Here is an 18464-nt window from a genome sequence, read left to right as displayed (position 1 = left end):
GTTCAAAAGTATTAAATAGAAAACTATCCTTTCCTTTCATCATCAGAGCCCTTGATCCAACACGTGTTAGATTTCATCAGTGTTGTTACTCAGGAACCGGCAGGTTAATTTCGTGCAGAGAAGTGAAAACAGGAAAAAGATAATTTCGGGAGTGGTGCCCCTAAAATGATGGTGGTAACGGGAAAGGTCACGCATATCGGGAGAATGGCACCCTGCGACGCGGAAATCTGAGTGACCAATTCCAGTGTCAGGGAGATGTCTTCCTTCTCCTCTTTCCCCTGTTCCCCCCACACACGGGAAGAGGCTCCACAACTGAAACTATTTTGTTTCTTCGTATCTCAATGCTCGACGCGCAGTTAACCTCTGCTTGGTCCCTGTCGCTCCCCCGCTGCCATAACTTCGCCACTGGAGGCCCTTCAGTTATCAGAATCCATCATTCAGATTAAAAATAATTTTAAAAAAATCAATTGGAAAAATGAAATTTGAAAGGGAATAATAAATGATTTCATACACGTAATGCAGACTCTGTGGTTTTTTTCCAGTTTGAAGTGTTACACCTTTAATTGTCTCATCTCAAACACAAGGCCAGTAAACTTTACGAATAACTTACACACGGCAACATAGTATTCACTTTGAACATCTGTATACAAGCGCAATTCCAGAATGGTGTGGATTCCAGCAAATTTTGAAATGTGTTTTTTAAGATGGGAACTTACAGTACATTGCCGTTAACTACTGCATGTCTGTAAAACACGTTTATATTAAAGTATTTCCAGTATCTCCACTGATAAATTAAAATAAACACCACAACGATAGACTGTCAATCGCTACTACCCGGACATTAACAGTATTTACAAACTTTAAATTCATAAATACAAGACCAATCGGAAAGCAGATTTAAATTTAAAATTCATACATATCCGCATGGGATTAGTCGCTAGAGAGAAAATATGCCAAGGACAGGAAAACAAACACCACAGCAGAGTTAGGCTACTGTAAAAATATTAAACGTTATTTCTAAATTATGCTATTTACAGTTCATACTATTTATAGCTAATTTTATTCATTATATTCATTACTACATAAGTATTCAGAATTATAATGAATTAATTCTGAATACCCTTGTAGTTTAACATTTGCAAGTATTGTTAAAAATAAAAATTATGAACTAAGAAACAAGTTCATACAATAACTGTTTCATAAGCCATATTCTGATGTCAGGCCTGGGTTAATTCAAAATCTCAGCCCAGCAACCCCAAACTGTCCACACAGTGACTGGTTACCAGATCTTATGTGATACATATATATATATACAGTAGGTTTATCCCATGCTGAAAAGAGAAGAAAGAAAACACAACGTTTTGGCTATGGAGCCTTCTTCAGGTGTGAGAAAGCTCCATGGCCGAAAGGTTTATTTTCTTTCTTCTCTTTTCAGGAAGGAATAAACCTATTACTTGTTCCTTTGCAGCCTACGCATGGTGACGCAGCTACCCACCTGAACTATATATATACAGTATGTTACCAGCAGATAATGGAATTAGTTTGCAATTAGGTGGTTTGAGGTTTTGATTTGGCCCAGGCCTAAGTCTGATATGATTTTAGTGAAACTTGTGTTTTATTTTCAACAGTGCAGTAAAGATAATGTCCAAAAAAGTATATAAATTAAAGAAAAATTAACAGAAGTAATGAAGTTGCCAACAAACATATGACAAACAGTAATGTCCAGAAGGTGACACATCAGATAATTACATACTTCAGCAAATAATGAACAAGAATAGTTTAAATGCCTCTTTCATTAGCAAGCTAAATGAAAATAATAGATATGAAAAAATTGAAATACTAATTCCAATACTTATAACTAATTTTAAATACTGAAAAAAACATATTGTACCAGGTTAACTCTTTTATTTATTATGTATTAATTTAGTTACAGAATACATCATATTATGTCATGTATTAATTAGTCAAAAATATGTTTGGCTTGTGGAATAAGATCAGAATGGCACTCCGGTTTCAGCTCACCATTGCAAATACAGTATGGAGAGTAGTAGCTAAAGCAAGATACTATCACAACCCGTGGGTCATGTTACCAGTTACCAACCACATTGTTTCAATGTCATGATAGAACGGGTTATTAAAAACACTTAACTCGAGTTACCATGAAGGAGATTTTTAGAGCACACCTACACCTGGCACCGCGGCTCGTGTGAATCCACGTGCGTCTCTTCAGTGCGCGGGAAAGCCCGGCTGCGGGCGCTAGCTCGGCGGCGGGGGCCTTTGCCTTGGTCTCGGCCTGGGTGGTGGTTGATCATCCAGTGGGGGCCCGGCGGTGTGAGGGGGCCTGGACTTCCCTTTGGCCCTGGGCTTGGGCAGCTCGGGTCCGTGTGGGTGGACTGGAGGCCCGCGGGACTGGGATCGCGGAGGGGGCTGCAGTTTCTGCTGGCCTTGATTTGAAGGAGTTGACAAATTGGGAAGGAACTGGTCTTCGTCTAATCGAAGGAAAGAAAAACACAACCTGAAGCATCCTGCAGTATACATAATTGACACCATTCCTCATAAAATGTGAAATCATATAAATGAAACAAGTGCCAGTGGCTAACCCTTACTGACCACAGGTAAATTCTGCCATTTCTGTTATTTAGCTGTAGATTTGTTTACAAAAATGCAGCTTCATTCTCACCACTGTATGAAGTGCATTAGCCAGACATATTTCAGAAATGTGCTCCTTATTTAATAGATCTCTTTAAATTATGTGACACCAACATTTATTTGAGATAATTCTCCATAGTATGGTTGTTCAGCTCATGCCTCTTCAAATCCAGTTATTACTGTACAACATTGCTATAAGCAGATCTTATTTAAATTATTTTATTGATATTTAAAACATTGCATATAATGTAGCAATTAAGGTACCAGTTCTGTCAAACATACTGCAAAGGTGTGAAGTACCGCAAGTTGAACAGCCCAACTCTGTGACTCACTTTGTTGTGCAGTAAATTAGAAATAAGATTATAAATTGTAAATCCAGTGTTCAGACAGGTAGCCATACCATTTCAAACTGCTTGTCATTGCAGTATAAGGGATGCCCGCTGACAGGAGTCCTAGATAATTAAATCATAAAATTCAAATCAAGTAACCTTATGCTAAAGTTGTGAACACATTAGTAAGATTTCACATACAAGTTTTAGTTTCCACGTTCTGAAGGAGACTGTTTGTTCAGAGCAGAGTGACAGAGTACGTTTCCAGGCCAGAAGGGGTTTCCAGCACCAACAAGCTGAAAGAACCTCTCTCATCCTGAGCAGCTAAGACTCTGAAAGGACTTTGTGTCCTCAAGCACCGTGTTTGGAAACCCCAAGCTCAGCCTCACTGGACATATGTTCATCAATTTCCCTACGGGATTAATAAAGTATTATCTATCTATCTTCAGCTGTGAAACCTGGACGAGCCGGCACAGGTGAAATCAAGGGGGCGTGCATTTAAGACACTGAGGAAATGTATTAAGAAAAGGGGGCTTTATTTACTTTATTAGCTAGGAGTCAATCAGCTTCTAGCAACCAACCAAGTTAAAATGGGCCTTAAACTCTCCTTTTATTTGTAACCTTCATAATTAACTTCTTTTCAATGTCCATTTGCATCCACATGCTTATTTAGTTTACAATGTTATTGTCTTGTGCTGTCAATTCATATACTGTATATATTTAAGTTACTTTTTGTTTTAATTGGTGTGTTACCCGACAGCACAGCAACAGCAGAGTTTCTGTGTCAGGGTGGGGTACACAGTGACGACACTAAAGAACAGTGAACAGCTATAACTTAGCAGTCGTAGGGCAATCGCTTTGAAGACGTAATGTACGGCACCAGAACACTAGTTCAGAGAACAAAAATATTAAATCATATTTTAGTATCAGACTGAGACCGACCTTTGAGTAGCTGAAGTATGTACAATATATATGTAAATTAAAACTAAATATAATCCCCTCCAAATACTGAACCTACTGACTTCAATTATAAAGCCTTTCAGAGGCTGAACCCCACAAGAAAAGACAAATTTACACATGGTTTATTACAGGAAAAATATCCTTCAGTCAGAAATGCAGCACAATGCATCTGCTGTATCTGTGTTTTGAACAGATTGAGCACATTGGATAACACATTAAAACATTTTTTTCCTTTTAGGGTGCTGAAGAGGTATTTATTCAGCAGTTTAAAATATGAAATAATTTCCAAATACATATAGCCCTAAATTAAGAGAGCATATCCAATGTAAACTTTAATGTAAACAGTACATGCTTATTCAAGTGACTGGTTTGATACTATATTTGTAAAAGCAGCGTTTTCTTTTTTTTCAAGTGGGACTAATGTGCCCCCAGCGGTTTAACATGTTGATGTATGATACCTCTTCAAAGACATGAGGTTTGTCTGCTTGATTGTACGATTGTCAAATTCATCACAGCTTCATCCGAAAAAAATAATAACATAATAAACATGCAGGAAGAATCCAAGGGTGTAATTAAAACCTGGGTCCTACTTCTGTAAAGCACTACCTGCAACTGCCCTACAAAACTGACAATTTCAGTTACAAACTAGGTTTCATACAGTAGGTTACCACATTCATGCTGTACATTCTACAACCAAAAAACATCAAATGCCAATCAACTTATACAATTTCTAGAGAAACCTCCTTACTAACTTTAGATGAAATATATGTCTTTCACACGGGTGACACAGTGTCACTGTGATCACCATTGCAATGGTTTAACACCCTGGGTTTTAATTCCTGGGCCGCTATCTGAATGGAGCTTGTATGTTCTCCCCTTGTTTGTGTGGGTTTACTCTGGGTGCTCCAGTTCCCTCCCACACCCTAAAGGCACACTGCTGTTTTCTGGGAAAATTGGCTCAGGGTTGTGTGTGTTTATGTGTTCATGTGTTCCCTGCATCCTATCCAGGGTGCTTCCTGCTGTGTGCCCGTTGATTGGCGGTTTAAGCTCTGACTCCCCTGCGACCCAATGCTGAGGAAAGAGGTAAAGAGGTTAGAAAAAGGATGTATGGAAGTTGATTCTCCAGTGCACTACACACAGAGAGCAGTTGAATACAAGCCTGTTGTGGGTGTGGCAAGATGGTCGATAGTGAACGTCTGGTGAGTAACACAAGTGTACGACTATAATCAACACACGGTTTCTCTCTTTTGAAGGACCAACATTCTCTTGCTCCCAAGAACCATTTCAAATTGAAAACCTTTGGGGTGAAAGAATAAGGAAAAATCCCAGGTATTTCAGGATACCTGAAAATTCCTCCCAGTTCAACATTTAAGGACCAAAAAAGGAGGACATGTCTGGGAGAAATCGGATGTATGGTAACCCTATGTGAATGTGGAAATCAGACCCGAATCAGTCTGATGCCTCACTGGGAACAGAGCACATGCTCGCAGCCAGGCAAAGAGGGAATGTGTGAGTACAGGAAGGGGCAGATGAAAACACAACATTGCTGGGTCCGAAGTTGTGATGAACAGGGAAAATCAGAGGAAAGAAAGTGTCACGGATGTCGGAAGGGACGAACCGTGGAATGGCAGGTGAGCGGAAAAAGACCCTAGCGGCGAGACAGGGGTTAGCCCGGGCTCAGCAGTTCAGGAAATGCCATATAGAAACCTATGCCCTCAGGTAGCGGACGTGGGGCGACCTGGTGCTAGGCGGGTCTCAGGACATCCGAACCTCAATGCTGAGCGAGGAGCAGAGCAGACGCAGGAAGTTAAATAGGCTACACAACAAGACACACCAGAAAAACATTAATAATCACAGGGACCTAGGAACAGGAGAGAAGTAGAGCGCCCTCTAGGTGTACTGGGCGTGACAGAAAGAGCAAAACAGTGAAGGAAGGAGAGAAAAGATGGGCATAGAGGAAGGGGCAGACGATGCCCCCTGTTATGCAACTATTCTGGAGCTCCCTGCAGGGGCGGCATGACCTATCATCTGAAGTAGAAGGGAAAATGGCCACTCTGGAGAGCATGTGGAAAGGGTGGGACGGCTTTGCCTAACTTATAGAAAAGTTGAGGGTGAACAAGAAGATGGATTTGGCTGCTGGAAGAGTGGAGTTGTGTGGCTGACATATGGAAAGATGGAGGTAGGAGGAAGCTGGTTGCAGTGAGTCTTGCCAGAAGGGAGACAGGGGGCAGGAAGAATTTGAAGAAGGGTGCAAGTGTTAGAGACTGGGGTTTGGAGTTCTGGGGAGTGTTGAGTTCAAGACGCATTTACCTTCCAAATCAGGTTGGAGTTCCATGGTTACTGACTTGGTGGAAAGAAGAAGAAGGTGAGGTCTAACACCTGCAGGAAGCTCAACAGCCAAAACATTATGTTTTCTTTCTTTCTACTTTTCCATGTGTAATTAACCTCTACTTGTTCCTTTGATTTTCCTGAAAATGATTATGCCTAAATGAATTTGTTCCACTGCACACACATTGTTTTGCATCATGTTTTCCAACATATTTGTAGATCTACTTTCCCCTTCTTACCTTGACATTGGCGCTGTTTTCTCTTTTTCTGACATTGGTAGACAAGAAGAACTGAGACCAAGATGATTAGAAGAACTCCTCCACCCGCAATTGCAGCAACAAAGTACCAGAATTCAAGGCCCAGAATCTTGTTCCTCCTGTTTCCTGGACAAGCACGGGTTAAATGAAATTTTAATGGGACAGTTATCGTTCTGATGCACAACTATAATGTACAATGGATAACAATTCTTAATATACAGTAGACATTCTTTGTCTAACTAAAAAGCAATTAAAATAATAAACAAAAATAATTACTAGTTGAATATAAGCTTGTTAATTTTCAACAGGCAAAATGTATTTGGAAAAACTTGCGTATCATAACTTTTTCTAATTTACTTTTCAATATCAATAACAACAACAAAAACAATTGAATGTCAATGATGGCTTAGAAATGGGCTCTGTAAAATAAACATATAAAGAAAATAAACTATGGATTTCGTTATAGTGCAGTTATAAAAGTACAGCTATTACTTATATTCTATTGAAATTAAATAAATAATATAAAACTTCCAAGTACAGGTAAGTGGTGGTTATTAATTGCTCTCTTAGCACCATATCATGAAAAGCTCAGTATTAACACCAAGGAGTATCAACTTCATTTCCTTAACAGAGTTTTAATCAAATGAATTGGGGAAGGTCAAACCGTGATCTCTTCCACTTCTAGATCACATTTCTATCTTACTTACTAACTGTCACGTTCGTAGATGCTCCAGCCCTTCCTTGTTTTCCACTCATCGCCCGCACCTGCTCCCTGTTCTACCCCCTTTCAGTTCTCCTTAAAAGCCAGGCGCTCACTTTATTCGGGGCTCTGCATTTGATTCCCATATCGTGCGAGTCTAGGACCTGTATTCGCCTTGCTCCGTCATGTTTTTAAGTTTCTGTTCCTGTTCCCGTTCCCCCCGTCGGTTCCGACCCGGTTCCAGTTTTTATCTTGTTTGTCTTGGATGGACCGCCCGGTTTTGGACTTTTGCCTCCTTTTGGATTCTTCCTTGGACTTCTTCCTGGATGGTTTGCCTCGGCCACACCTCCCCCGAACACCAGCGCACCAAGGACACACCCCCTGTTTTCATCCCCGATTCCTGCATGGCTTTTTCCCCCGTGTTTCTCACTCAACCCCGGATTGTGTCGTCCGCATAGGGTCTGGAAAGAACTGTTTCGTTACACTAACAAATTTCCTTTTGCATGATAATATTCTTGCACTCACAAGAGACAGACCTCGCTGTACAGCTCTCCAAGACTCCTTCACCTTCAGCCTGTCCAAACCCCAGGGCTATGCCAAATTGGCAAGTAACGTAAGCCAGACTGATTACACACATTTCTACATTGCCAAAACCAGCAATCTTCCCCCCACCAGAGCAATTCACTCTCAGCTCTTCCAGCAGCCACACAAGTCTGTTGTTCCTGCTTGCGATGGATAATAACCTACTCGTTGGAGTCCCCACGCCATCCTCCATTCTCCTGTCCTGATGAAGTTACCACTCCACAAAGCACACAGTGCCCCTGAGGGCACCTCCCATCCACTTCTCTCTGCCCGTGTTTTCTCTCCCTCCTTCTTTTTCTCTTCCTGTTTTCCTGGCGGTCGTCGGGTCTGCTCTTCCCCTGCTCCTGTCTTCTTATTTCTTCATTGTCCGCTTTCAGCCACAGCAATGTCTTCCACCTTCTGTCTCCTGCCCTTCCCCCTCCTCCCCAGCCTGTGGGCCCACAGCTTCACACTGTACTGGCTCTGCACTCCAGGGGTCTGTCCTGCAGCCCCCACCCCAGAGCTGCCCGTCCCATTCGCAGCTGCTGACAGTCTGACCCTGCTGTCCCCTTCTTCCACTGTTTCCCATTGCCTTCACTTATCTACACCATGCTAGTTATTTCAATACTTTTATGCTGCATTTTAAATCTTCTACACAATGTTAAAGAAGCACAAAGCTAGTTATTCAGAATTCACTTTTTTATTTTTAAGTGCCCCTGTTTGCACCTTCATAAAGGAATGATTGACTTAAACTCTCTGTGAAAATGTACGGTACCATGACATTTAAGACAAAGTAAGAGAAAAACAAAATCTGTCACATGCTATAAACTTCTACTCATTTTATGACTGAGCCAGTAGAGCAATGAAGTAGCATCTCTGAGGACAACTGAAAGCTTCTGTTCTGAATTTGCAATACTTGCTTACCTTCAGCTGTACAAGGTACTGTACTTTCATTTTTCACTTTAGTTCCACAGTACTGTACTATGCATGCAAACCTATCAGTAGGTTCATACTGTGCATTTAAAACCATTGTTTTTTTATCATCTTTAAAGGTAGCTCTTGTGTCATCTACTGGTTTTCCATTCCTTTCCCAATAGATTGCAGATTCTGGAGCATGTGTGAAATTGCAATGAATCATTAGTTTTGGTTTGCACATGAATGCCAATGATGGCTTAGGAATGGGTTCTGTAAAAATAAACAAATAAATAAAGTTATGGATTTTAGGTATGGTGCCTTTATAAAAGTACAGCTGTTACTTATATTCTATTGAAATAAAAAAACATGAAAAACACTTTCACAAGGCAAGTGAGCACTTTTAGTAACCTCAGTATTTTTAAAATAAAAACAAATACCCCTTTTAATACAGTAGATTAATAGACTAATAAAGTTTTTCAACAAAAAGTAGAGCATCAAAATGCATATACCCTGAAGCATATCTTAAAAACAAGGGAACTAATATGTCATAGACCTTTATACGAAACAATTCAAACTTCAGCTTTAGTAGTAAAATTCATAAAACATTCTTCATCAAAATCAAATGTTTTAACCACATCACACAGCGTTATAGAACACCAGCTGAGAGGTTCTCATTTGCTCAGATCTGTATCAACTCTGACCTTCTAGCTAATACTTGGCTTATAAAGGGAATGCTTTTGGGAATGCATACAAGTGGCAATCATTGTATTAGCTCTCATGGTACCTTACTTACCTATGACTTGTAGACTTATGACAGCTTCATGAATTAATTTCCCTTGTGTATTAAAGACTTTTGCAGAATAATTATTTATGGCTATATTTTGTAAAATTCCCAGTTGGAGAGTCCCATCTTCAGAAATATTGAAGAGTCCAGATTTCACTCCATTTTTTATTCTTCCAAGAGTATGTGTGCTGTTTCTCCAGGTTATATCTTTTATATCCTTGAGCTTTTTCTCAGGTTCCCATAATTTCAATTCCTCACGGTTTCCCAAAACGGTGCAACGTTTTTCTTTTTTGGTAGTAACACAATACATGGAACAAGAAAAAAAAAAGTAAATTAATACTGTTCAGCTTTACACATTCCAATAAATAATTATATTGCCTTTGTTTCTGCAGAAAATTCTGTGCATACCTTTTGTCATTTACTTCCCCTTGATTTGTTTATAAAAAAGAAGAGGGAAGACCAGAAGGAATGATCAAAGAAGGAAATCGGGCTCATCTAGCTGGATTGGATTCTATTAGCTGCTGTAAATGACTTGAGGATCTCAGGAAGGTGTTTCTTTAAGGAAGCCATGGTACTAGCTTTGAAAACATGGGTGATAGCTTGTGCCAAACTTACACAACGCTTTGCGTAAAAAAGTACCACCTCTTCTCAGCTCAACTGAGCTTTCCCATAATTCATCATTTCCACATGTGTCCTCTGGTACAGGTTTCACTGTGGAGTTTGAAACAGTTCAATGGGTTGACTTTCCCAGTATCATAACAGATATATACTTCAAGATGGCATGCTTACAGTGTAGTCTTTCTTGTTTTAAACTAAAAGGAAGAACTAAAGTTCTTTTAGCTTGTTGGAATAGGTCATTTCTTAAAACCCTAGAATTGCTCTCCACCGAACTATATCTAAAAAAAAAGGATGTATTTTTTCAAAATTGTTTTGTTGTATTCTAAATGAGGTCTTACTATTGCATTATATAATTTTAACGAGCCGTGTCTTATTTTAGTTGTATATTCTAACATTGTGAATGAGCCACTCATACATAATAAAGGCGACTAAAATAAACCAAAAGATGTGCCTAATTTGCCTAAGACCAACAGGTCAATACTCCCATAACTCCTATTACATCTAAGAGAATGGAAACAACATTCAAAAATGAGAATTTCTATACTAGTAAGATTCTAGGTGATAGACCAAATGGTTTTAAAGAAGGAAGATCTTATTCAAATAATGTGTTACAGTTCTTTAAACAAACAAAAACATTGCAGGACACTCGATAAAGTTCTTTGTGAAAGATTAATTCTTGATTAGAAAATTGAAGGCATGCCTGGAAATACATGTATTTGGTAGTTTTGTAAGAAAAGAAAATACTATAGATAATGGATGTAAAGGATAAAAGGATGTAATTAGTGAAGAGCCTCTGGAATCTGTATTAGGATCACTGCTCTTCCTAATGTATGGAAGTAAAAGTAATTTCTTATTGTTGTTAAACTAGGGCAGTCCATGATGATGCCAAAACAGGAGAGTTATCAAATCTTAATGCAGAAGAGGAGATCCAGACAGGTTCAGACAGAATTCAAGATTAGGTAAACAGATGACACAATGTTGACAAGTAGGGAGTTACAAGCAGGTAGCAAAAAAATATACTACACGTTTAATATGGGAAATACTGAACTTGCAGAAACTACCCATGAGAAGTACTTTACAGATGTATGGATATATAATAAAAAGTATAACATTTAAATCAAGCAATGTTTTGAGAAATTGTATCGTATCAGGAAGCCCTCATTTAAAAAATTCTGTAGAATTTGTGTTGCCATCTTATAATACAGAAATGACTATTTTGGGACTAGTCCAAAGAACAGAGCCCTGGCACTTTCCGGGTTTTAAAGGAATATCCCATCTGCGATATTGAAACAAGGACGCCCGAATCTAAACCTTTCTATCTTCTGGCAATAACAGCTGAAGGACCTCACTATAAAAAGACATTCTGAAGTCAGTGACATTGTGGTGAACCAACCTAGCTTGGTCGTGGTTTTCCACTATCTATTGCTATTTCTGTTACAATTTAGAAACAATTCAATTAAAGTACAGACATGACCAGATTTTCCTCTGAAAATTAGAAGCAGAAAGCCAAGCAATTGGCTCTCTTATCACCATGAAGCTCCCACCCAGAATGAGTTGCGTCACAACAACAGATCAAAGCTGTGAGGAAGTCCTGGGTTTGACATATAACAGCTGCCTGTGTCACTAATTAGCACCTGCTTGATTAGGCACCAGTGAGGGTGGCACCGGCTTCAGATATGCAGTGTGTCAGGAACACCCAGAAGATGTGACTGCTACTGTCTCTGCATAGTGTGTTGCTGCAGTAAGGAACTCCTATTTTGGGAATACAAAAATACTGAGTCTAAAAATAAACTCATGCAGCATATTCTATGGTTTTTATAGGCATTTCATATATGGAAGTGCACATTCTACGATACATATCCACACAATTTGTTTATTTCTGTGATAAAAGGGTGTGCTTAAGAAATATGTAATGAGAAACCAACACACTAACATGGGGACCAAACAAACAGCCTACCTATCTATAACTATCCAGAGTAGAAGGAGAGAAGAGGGAAAAGACAATATTAATCAAGCTAAAAAGAATAACAAAGAACAATATTGTTTTACACTAAGTGTCCTTTCTAGTGTTGAGCAGTGATGACCCAAATGTTCAGGCTAAGGCTAACTGAATCACTGATATACTGTAAAACTCATCTCATTGTGTGATGATTGATGTGCCGCTTTTGAAAAAAAAACTCAAAGAAACTGTTGAATTACACTGCACACAAGTGCAGTGCTCTTTTTTTATTAAATATATACTGTATGATGCCTCAAAGGCACAGTATGAATATGAACTTCAATTTGAGATTAATATAACCAACTCCCAACCACTTTTCCTAAAATTTCCTATATTTTTTTAAGATGATGAAAAGAAATGACCGTGCTCTCTTGAAGTTCAGAAGTGATTTTATTTGCTTTTATAAACATCAATGATCTATATGCCTGGATTCCACTCTCTGAAGAATGTGGTCAATATTCACATAATATATTGAACGATATGTTTTTTAGAACAACCATAGTTAATCCTGACTTTGTCCCTTTTTAGACAGGTGAAAAGAACATGGCTTTAGCCAAATTATTCATTTTAAAAATGTTCTTTTCTGTTAAAAACTTTATTTGATTTTATTTGTTTTTACTCTTCACAGATTGGTGGATCGTATGGAAGAAGATTACTATGTATTCTTTACAACTAATCACATTCTAAATTGATTTTCTAAATAAAAACCTAAGGTGCAAAATTTGGACAATTCAAATCAGTTTACCTGTGATTAATTTACAGATTCCACTGTTAACTAATGTGAAACACTCAGAAAACATTGGTTTCTGGAGTTTTCTTCAAATTATTATATTTAACAAATTAAAGATATTTAAACAATTAAATTTATCTTTCAAATTAATTTTTTCCCATTATTCCAAAGTATAGGTTAGTTCTTAATTATTGTGTAGTAAATATAAATCAATATTGTTTTTTAAACGTTTACAATAGGGATTTTAATCCCAAATACAAATACAATAATTTTTAAAAACATTTTAACTAAGCGAAGCATTCATATTCACCATATTCATTCACAGATAAAACTAAGTAACAAGAAATCCAGTAGTTCAATTTAAGCCTTGCTCATAGAGATATTAAATGCAAAGACTTGTATTTTAAAAAAAATCATAATTTATACTTAAGAGCTTGTATTTATTTAGATCTCTAAGTCCCTTACTGAATGATGAGTTCAGTTTATTCTGAATAAATGGAGTTGAATTTCTTTTTGAAAGATGACATACAATTTAACAATTTTCTTTTAAAGAAACTATAAAATAGTTATAGAAAAATATCTGTCTATAACTGAATATTCAGTTGGACAAGGAGGTATGCAATTATTTTACCTACTGTTAGTTACTGTTAGTTGTGAAAAAGTCCCTTTCACTTCTCAAGAGTAATTAAAATGCAAATATCCAAATTATAAAAGTTATAAAGAAAAAAGAAACTTAAATCAGTTAAAATTTTAATAGCTATACCAACCAAATTAATTGCTCTTTTTTGAACCTTTATACCAGTATTACAGATATAGAAAAAAATTACATGAAATACAAATTATGAATTACATATTTTTATCTAGAAAAGATAAATTTTTCAGATACAAATATATTAAGAAACCAAGGGGTTTCAATTTTAACACCCTGTCCCTCCAACAATAAAGTGCATTGTAAACTAATTAATATGATACATTTCTCTTACTTACCAGAATAAGCCTGAGATGTGCAACACAATAGGCACCAAATTAATACGATTCTTTGACATCCCATTGCTGAGATCTTGTAAGCTCTTGTAAGCTCTTGTAAGTCAGTTTTACCAAGTTAAGACCTGCTATTGAGACAAAAGATTTCCTGAGTTTAAGGCCGGGGGTGGTTTGATGTTAACAGGAAATGATCAAATCTACTCTACTAAAACACATTTAAACTTTTTCCTACAATTTAGTTTAATTCTCCTAGATTGATAATACTAATTTATTGAATGATTAATGAAAGTGTAAAGGCGTAATGGCTCTAAATTTTCAAACAAAAGAAGATAATTGCAATAAGGCAAAAATAGTTAAAAATATTTAATTTTGAAATGCTATCACATCATTTATATTTTATTGTATGGAGACTTATAATGACAGTTCCAGGAAGCTTTAGGAAATGTTTAACTGTGGAGTGGAAAAAACATTTGGAATTATGATAGAGAAATGTTTAGTACTGTATTTACTGTACTGAATCCACGTTATTCATTGTAATGTAACTGTAGTATTCCAGTATCTGTATTAAGCTCAGATTTGTTTAATTAATGTTTAGCAATATATGTAAAATCACAGTAATAGCTATATAACCGCCTCCTTAAATGAGCAAAAAACATGTAAAATACATACTGTATGAATATTACTCATACTAGGCTTATAAACAGTGCAATTGACAATACTGTTTTTTTTCACTAAGCAGAATAAAAGTTGTAAATAATGAACAAATGAAAGAAAAGGCTGTTCTGAATCTGTCTTATAAACAGGCAATGTCTGAATAAAATAACAGGTAAAACTCGGAAACATGCCATTCTTCTCACAGGCATAGTGTGGATAATACAGTAACATAGTTGTCATTCTTTGTGTTATAGTGACACCAGCTGGCGTAAAACAATTTTTTTTCACTGATGAACAGTAGTTACTGTATGTTTAAAATAAAATGCATGTCACACATCTGAGTGCCAAACCACCTCCGAGGACCTGCAGACTAGCCTGGGGCCCTGCGGTACCCAGTTACCATCTGTCGTCACGAGGAGGCGCTGCACAGGGTTGATTTGGAGAGTCTGTGTACTGGCAGGAGAGACTTACGTACTCGGCTCTCTTTTCGAGGTGCTGCGAGCAGCACTGCTAGCCAGCGGTGAGGCTGGAAGCAAGAGGCGGCAAGCAGCCAGCACACCCTTGACAGAATGGACCACCGGCCAGTGGTTAGGCCCTGGTGCCCACGAACCCAACCTCCAGCTATGGGTAAATCCACACTTACACACATGCCAGCAGCCATATCACTCTGCAACTCACAACTGGAAGCCCACTGAAGCTCAGCAGGTGTGAGCCTGGTCAGTAACTGGATGGGAGACCTCCTGGGAAAAACTAAGATTGCTGCTGGAAGTGGTCCTGGCCAAATTTCCCATTGGCTCTTACCAAAAAGGCCTCCTTATAATCCCCATCTTGAACTGGCTTCATCACTCTGTTCTCCTCCCAACTGAGAGCTGGTGTGTGGGGAGAGTACTGGAGCATCATCCTGGTGGGGCTGCACACTGGTGGTAGTGGAGGGGATCCCCATTACCAGCAAAGCGCTTGGAGTGGAGTGTCCAGAAAAGTGCTATGTAAGCGTAAGCAATTATTATTATAAATAGCCTCACTGCCTTGTGGGGGGGGCTAGGGAAAGGTAAAGGCTAAGGGAGTGAACCCCGGATTGGAGCCCCAAAGGCGGTTGGTCTGACTGTTAGTCATCCTTCCTGCAGCTCCTGCAACCGAGTTAGTGCCAAAGGTCATGCTTTGCACTCCTTCGGACCACACTGACGAGGCCGAGAGGGGGACTCTGCCAACTGGGCAACCCAGGGTCTCCATACGCTTTGCCCAGGCTTGTGCCCTGGAGAGGACCCTATAGCTACCTGAGCAGCCAAGGGTAAGCATTCTTTCCACAAATGAAGTATGTCCCATTAGGTGTGACATCTGAGGGTAAAGGAAGGCTCAAGTTGATACCGCCTATATCCATAGAATAGAACAGCACAGTCTCGCTCACCTTAACAGCTGCTTATCAGCCTAATAGAAGGTGGCCTTGAACTGTGACTATAGCGGAGAGCATAATTGGCACTAAAGTCTGTGATATGGAAACCTTCAGCTGTCATAACCTCCCCAAGAGGGGCTGTACGGTTAGTTGCATTCTGATACATTTGAGCTACACTCAGACTAAAAGCAGAAATATTTACCCATGCCAATGGTAAATCCCTCCCATGAGCATATCTTGGTATAGCAATACAAACCCAACATGAGCTCTGATTATTGTTTGTGGCTGATAGATATGACAACACCAAGAAGGTATTGAACTCCAGGAAGTTTCATTGGTTGTCCCATGATGATCTCAAATGGGCTCAGTCCCACAGTTCTGTTTGATCCAGCCCACAGGCTACACAGGCTGCCTTCGCATCAATACTGTGAAGACAGCATGTCCCAGACCTGCACGAGTGTTTTACAGACTCCATCGAGAAAGTGCTCCAGAATTGCCTAGTAGGCAATGCCGAGAAGAGATGGAACCACATCCGTGATGCAATCTACATCAGAGCCATGGACACCTTTGGCAGGAAAAAGAGGAAAAGTCCAGACTGGTACGAAGCTGGATTTGCTGAGAATTTTTGTGTGTGATTTTTACCCCCCCCCCGGTGAGCTCATAGAAAAGACATTTCATTGACAGCAGCTACTGCTGTATGCTGTATTGTTGTGCATTTGATAATAGGCTGCTTGTTCCAGTCAGCCTTGACCTTAGGCTGACTGAGAGACAGTAACACTATGACAGATGACCTCAGTGACAGAAAGTCTACAGTTATAAAATTAACTGATTTAAATACAACTTCTTAGGCTTTTTTGTTGCTTCTCGTCGCTTCGTATTGTGAACAGTAAAATAGTGTAAAATCCTAATCGCTATCATGTGTTGATTCTTCTGGTTCAGCACCACATATCCCAGAGTTAGAATCCTGACCTGTTGAAATATTTCACTCCTGTCTGCTTCATCTGCTTCATGTTTCACTCACTGTCGGCCAAGTCTTTTTATTGCTTTTTGGTTTTTACTGTGTTTACAGTATCCCTCCTTGCAAATGTAGATCCATGTTTACTGTACCCAAGAATAATGTTATAATTTAGATAATCCTTAAATTTAAATCTAAAAGGTATTTTCACACATCCAGATTAACAAATAATAATAATAATAATAATAATAATAATAATAATAATTGCTTACACTTATATAGTGCTTTTCTGGACACTCCACTCAAAGCGCTTTACGGGTAATGGGGATCCCCTCCACCACCACCAGTGTGCAGCCCCACCTGGATAATGCGACGGCAGCCATAGTGCGCCAGAACGCTCCCCACACACCAGCTATCAGTGGGGAGGAGAGCAGAGTGATGGAGCCAGTTCAGAGAGGGGGATTATTAGGAAGCCATGACTGGTAAAGGCCAATGGGAAATTTGGCCAGGACACCGGGGTAACACCCCTACTCTTTTCGAGAAACGCCCTGGGATTTTTAATGACCACAGAGAGTCAGGACCTTGGTTTTACATCTCACCCGAAAGACGGGGCCTGTTTACAGTACAGTGCCCCCGTCACTATACTGGGGCATTAGGACCCACACAGACCGCAGGGTGAGCGCCCCCTGCTGGTCCCACTAACACCTCTTCCAGCAGCAACCTTAGTTTTTCCCAGGAGGTCTCCCATCCAGTGTCCTGGTGTTGCTGATAATTAATATGGGATAATCCAGTTAAAAGAAAACTCTGTGAAACCAATATTATATATCCAGAAGTTTACAAGAAATTGAAATAATATTTCATTATTCTAATTGTTCTAATTTACAATTAGGTTGAACTGACATATAATCAGGATAAGAAATGTTAAAAACCGAGTTCCATTGTACCACCAGATACTTTTTATTATTCATGTCTTGATGCAAGGAAGCTTTAAACTATTTAAATTCGAGTAGGTACGGTATAGAAATTCAACGTGAGTTGACTCTAAAACGAAAGAACGTACCAGGGAATTTTCCATCTTGTTATTTCCTGCTATTCAACTTTCTGTAAATTCCCCCGACACGCCTGTTTACACGTGATGGTAGCTCTGTGCCATGCAGTGTCCCTGTTGTGCAACGAACGAGAGACCGTTTCGACCGCATTAAAGTCATCTCAAAACCTACTGCGTCTGAACACAAATCCAAAACGAAATGTGTAATTATTAAAAATAACGTAAAATATTTTAAGGAACAGAACTAACGTCATGTTTCCTTTTCCTGTTATAATAGCTCTTTGTTTAATTGGAATGAACAGTAGGATACTTTATTCTATTCGAAACTACAGGGGCCATGATCCTGAAAATAACCGGTGATACAGCAAAATAAACTTTCACTTTCAATTTGACTATTCTCTACCACACTATTCAGAATACAACCTACAGTAATCTCAATTGACATTAAGAAAATTGATTACACTTCCAGACATTTGATTTGTCAAGCCAAAATACGTTTGGAAGAAAAACATTTATAGATGGAAATAAAAATTTGGCCAGAGCAGCTTCATTTTTCTTCTCCTGATGTCATACCAGAAATTTAGTGGAGCATTCACTGCAGTT

The 18464-nt window shown here is 38.9% G+C and overlaps 1 protein-coding gene across 1 annotated transcript; it reads right to left on the bottom strand.

Moving 5' to 3' along the window:
• Window positions 1-531: 531 nt before the first annotated feature.
• Window positions 532-13970, bottom strand: LOC148835591 (T-cell surface antigen CD2-like). The gene is made up of 5 exons (XM_088913932.1): window positions 13818-13970; window positions 9493-9768; window positions 8709-8969; window positions 6506-6649; window positions 532-2489 (listed from the first exon to the last, which is right to left on the bottom strand). The coding sequence occupies exons 1-5, from the start codon at window positions 13879-13881 to the stop codon at window positions 2257-2259; spliced, it is 978 nt and encodes a 325-aa protein (XP_088770058.1). The 5' UTR covers window positions 13882-13970; the 3' UTR covers window positions 532-2256.
• Window positions 13971-18464: the final 4494 nt, after the last annotated feature.

Source organism: Atractosteus spatula, chromosome 4, assembly GCF_055471065.1.
Source record: "Atractosteus spatula isolate fAtrSpa1 chromosome 4, fAtrSpa1.hap1, whole genome shotgun sequence".
Taxonomy (NCBI): Eukaryota; Metazoa; Chordata; class Actinopteri; order Semionotiformes; family Lepisosteidae; genus Atractosteus; species Atractosteus spatula.
The sequence above is the reverse complement of the archived record's forward strand: the minus strand, read 5'-3'. Positions and strand labels throughout refer to the sequence as shown.

Excerpts from the sequence above, each read along its gene's own strand:
- LOC148835591 (XM_088913932.1), bottom strand. The coding sequence starts at position 13,881 with ATGGGATGTCAAAGAATCGTATTAATTTGGTGCCTATTGTGTTGCACA. Across the intron at positions 6,650-8,708 it reads AGTACCTTGTACAGCTGAAG|GAAACAGGAGGAACAAGATT; the intron begins GTAAGCAAGTAT and ends GTGCTTGTCCAG. Across the intron at positions 2,490-6,505 it reads AAAACAGCGCCAATGTCAAG|ACGAAGACCAGTTCCTTCCC; the intron begins GTAAGAAGGGGA and ends TCCTTCGATTAG.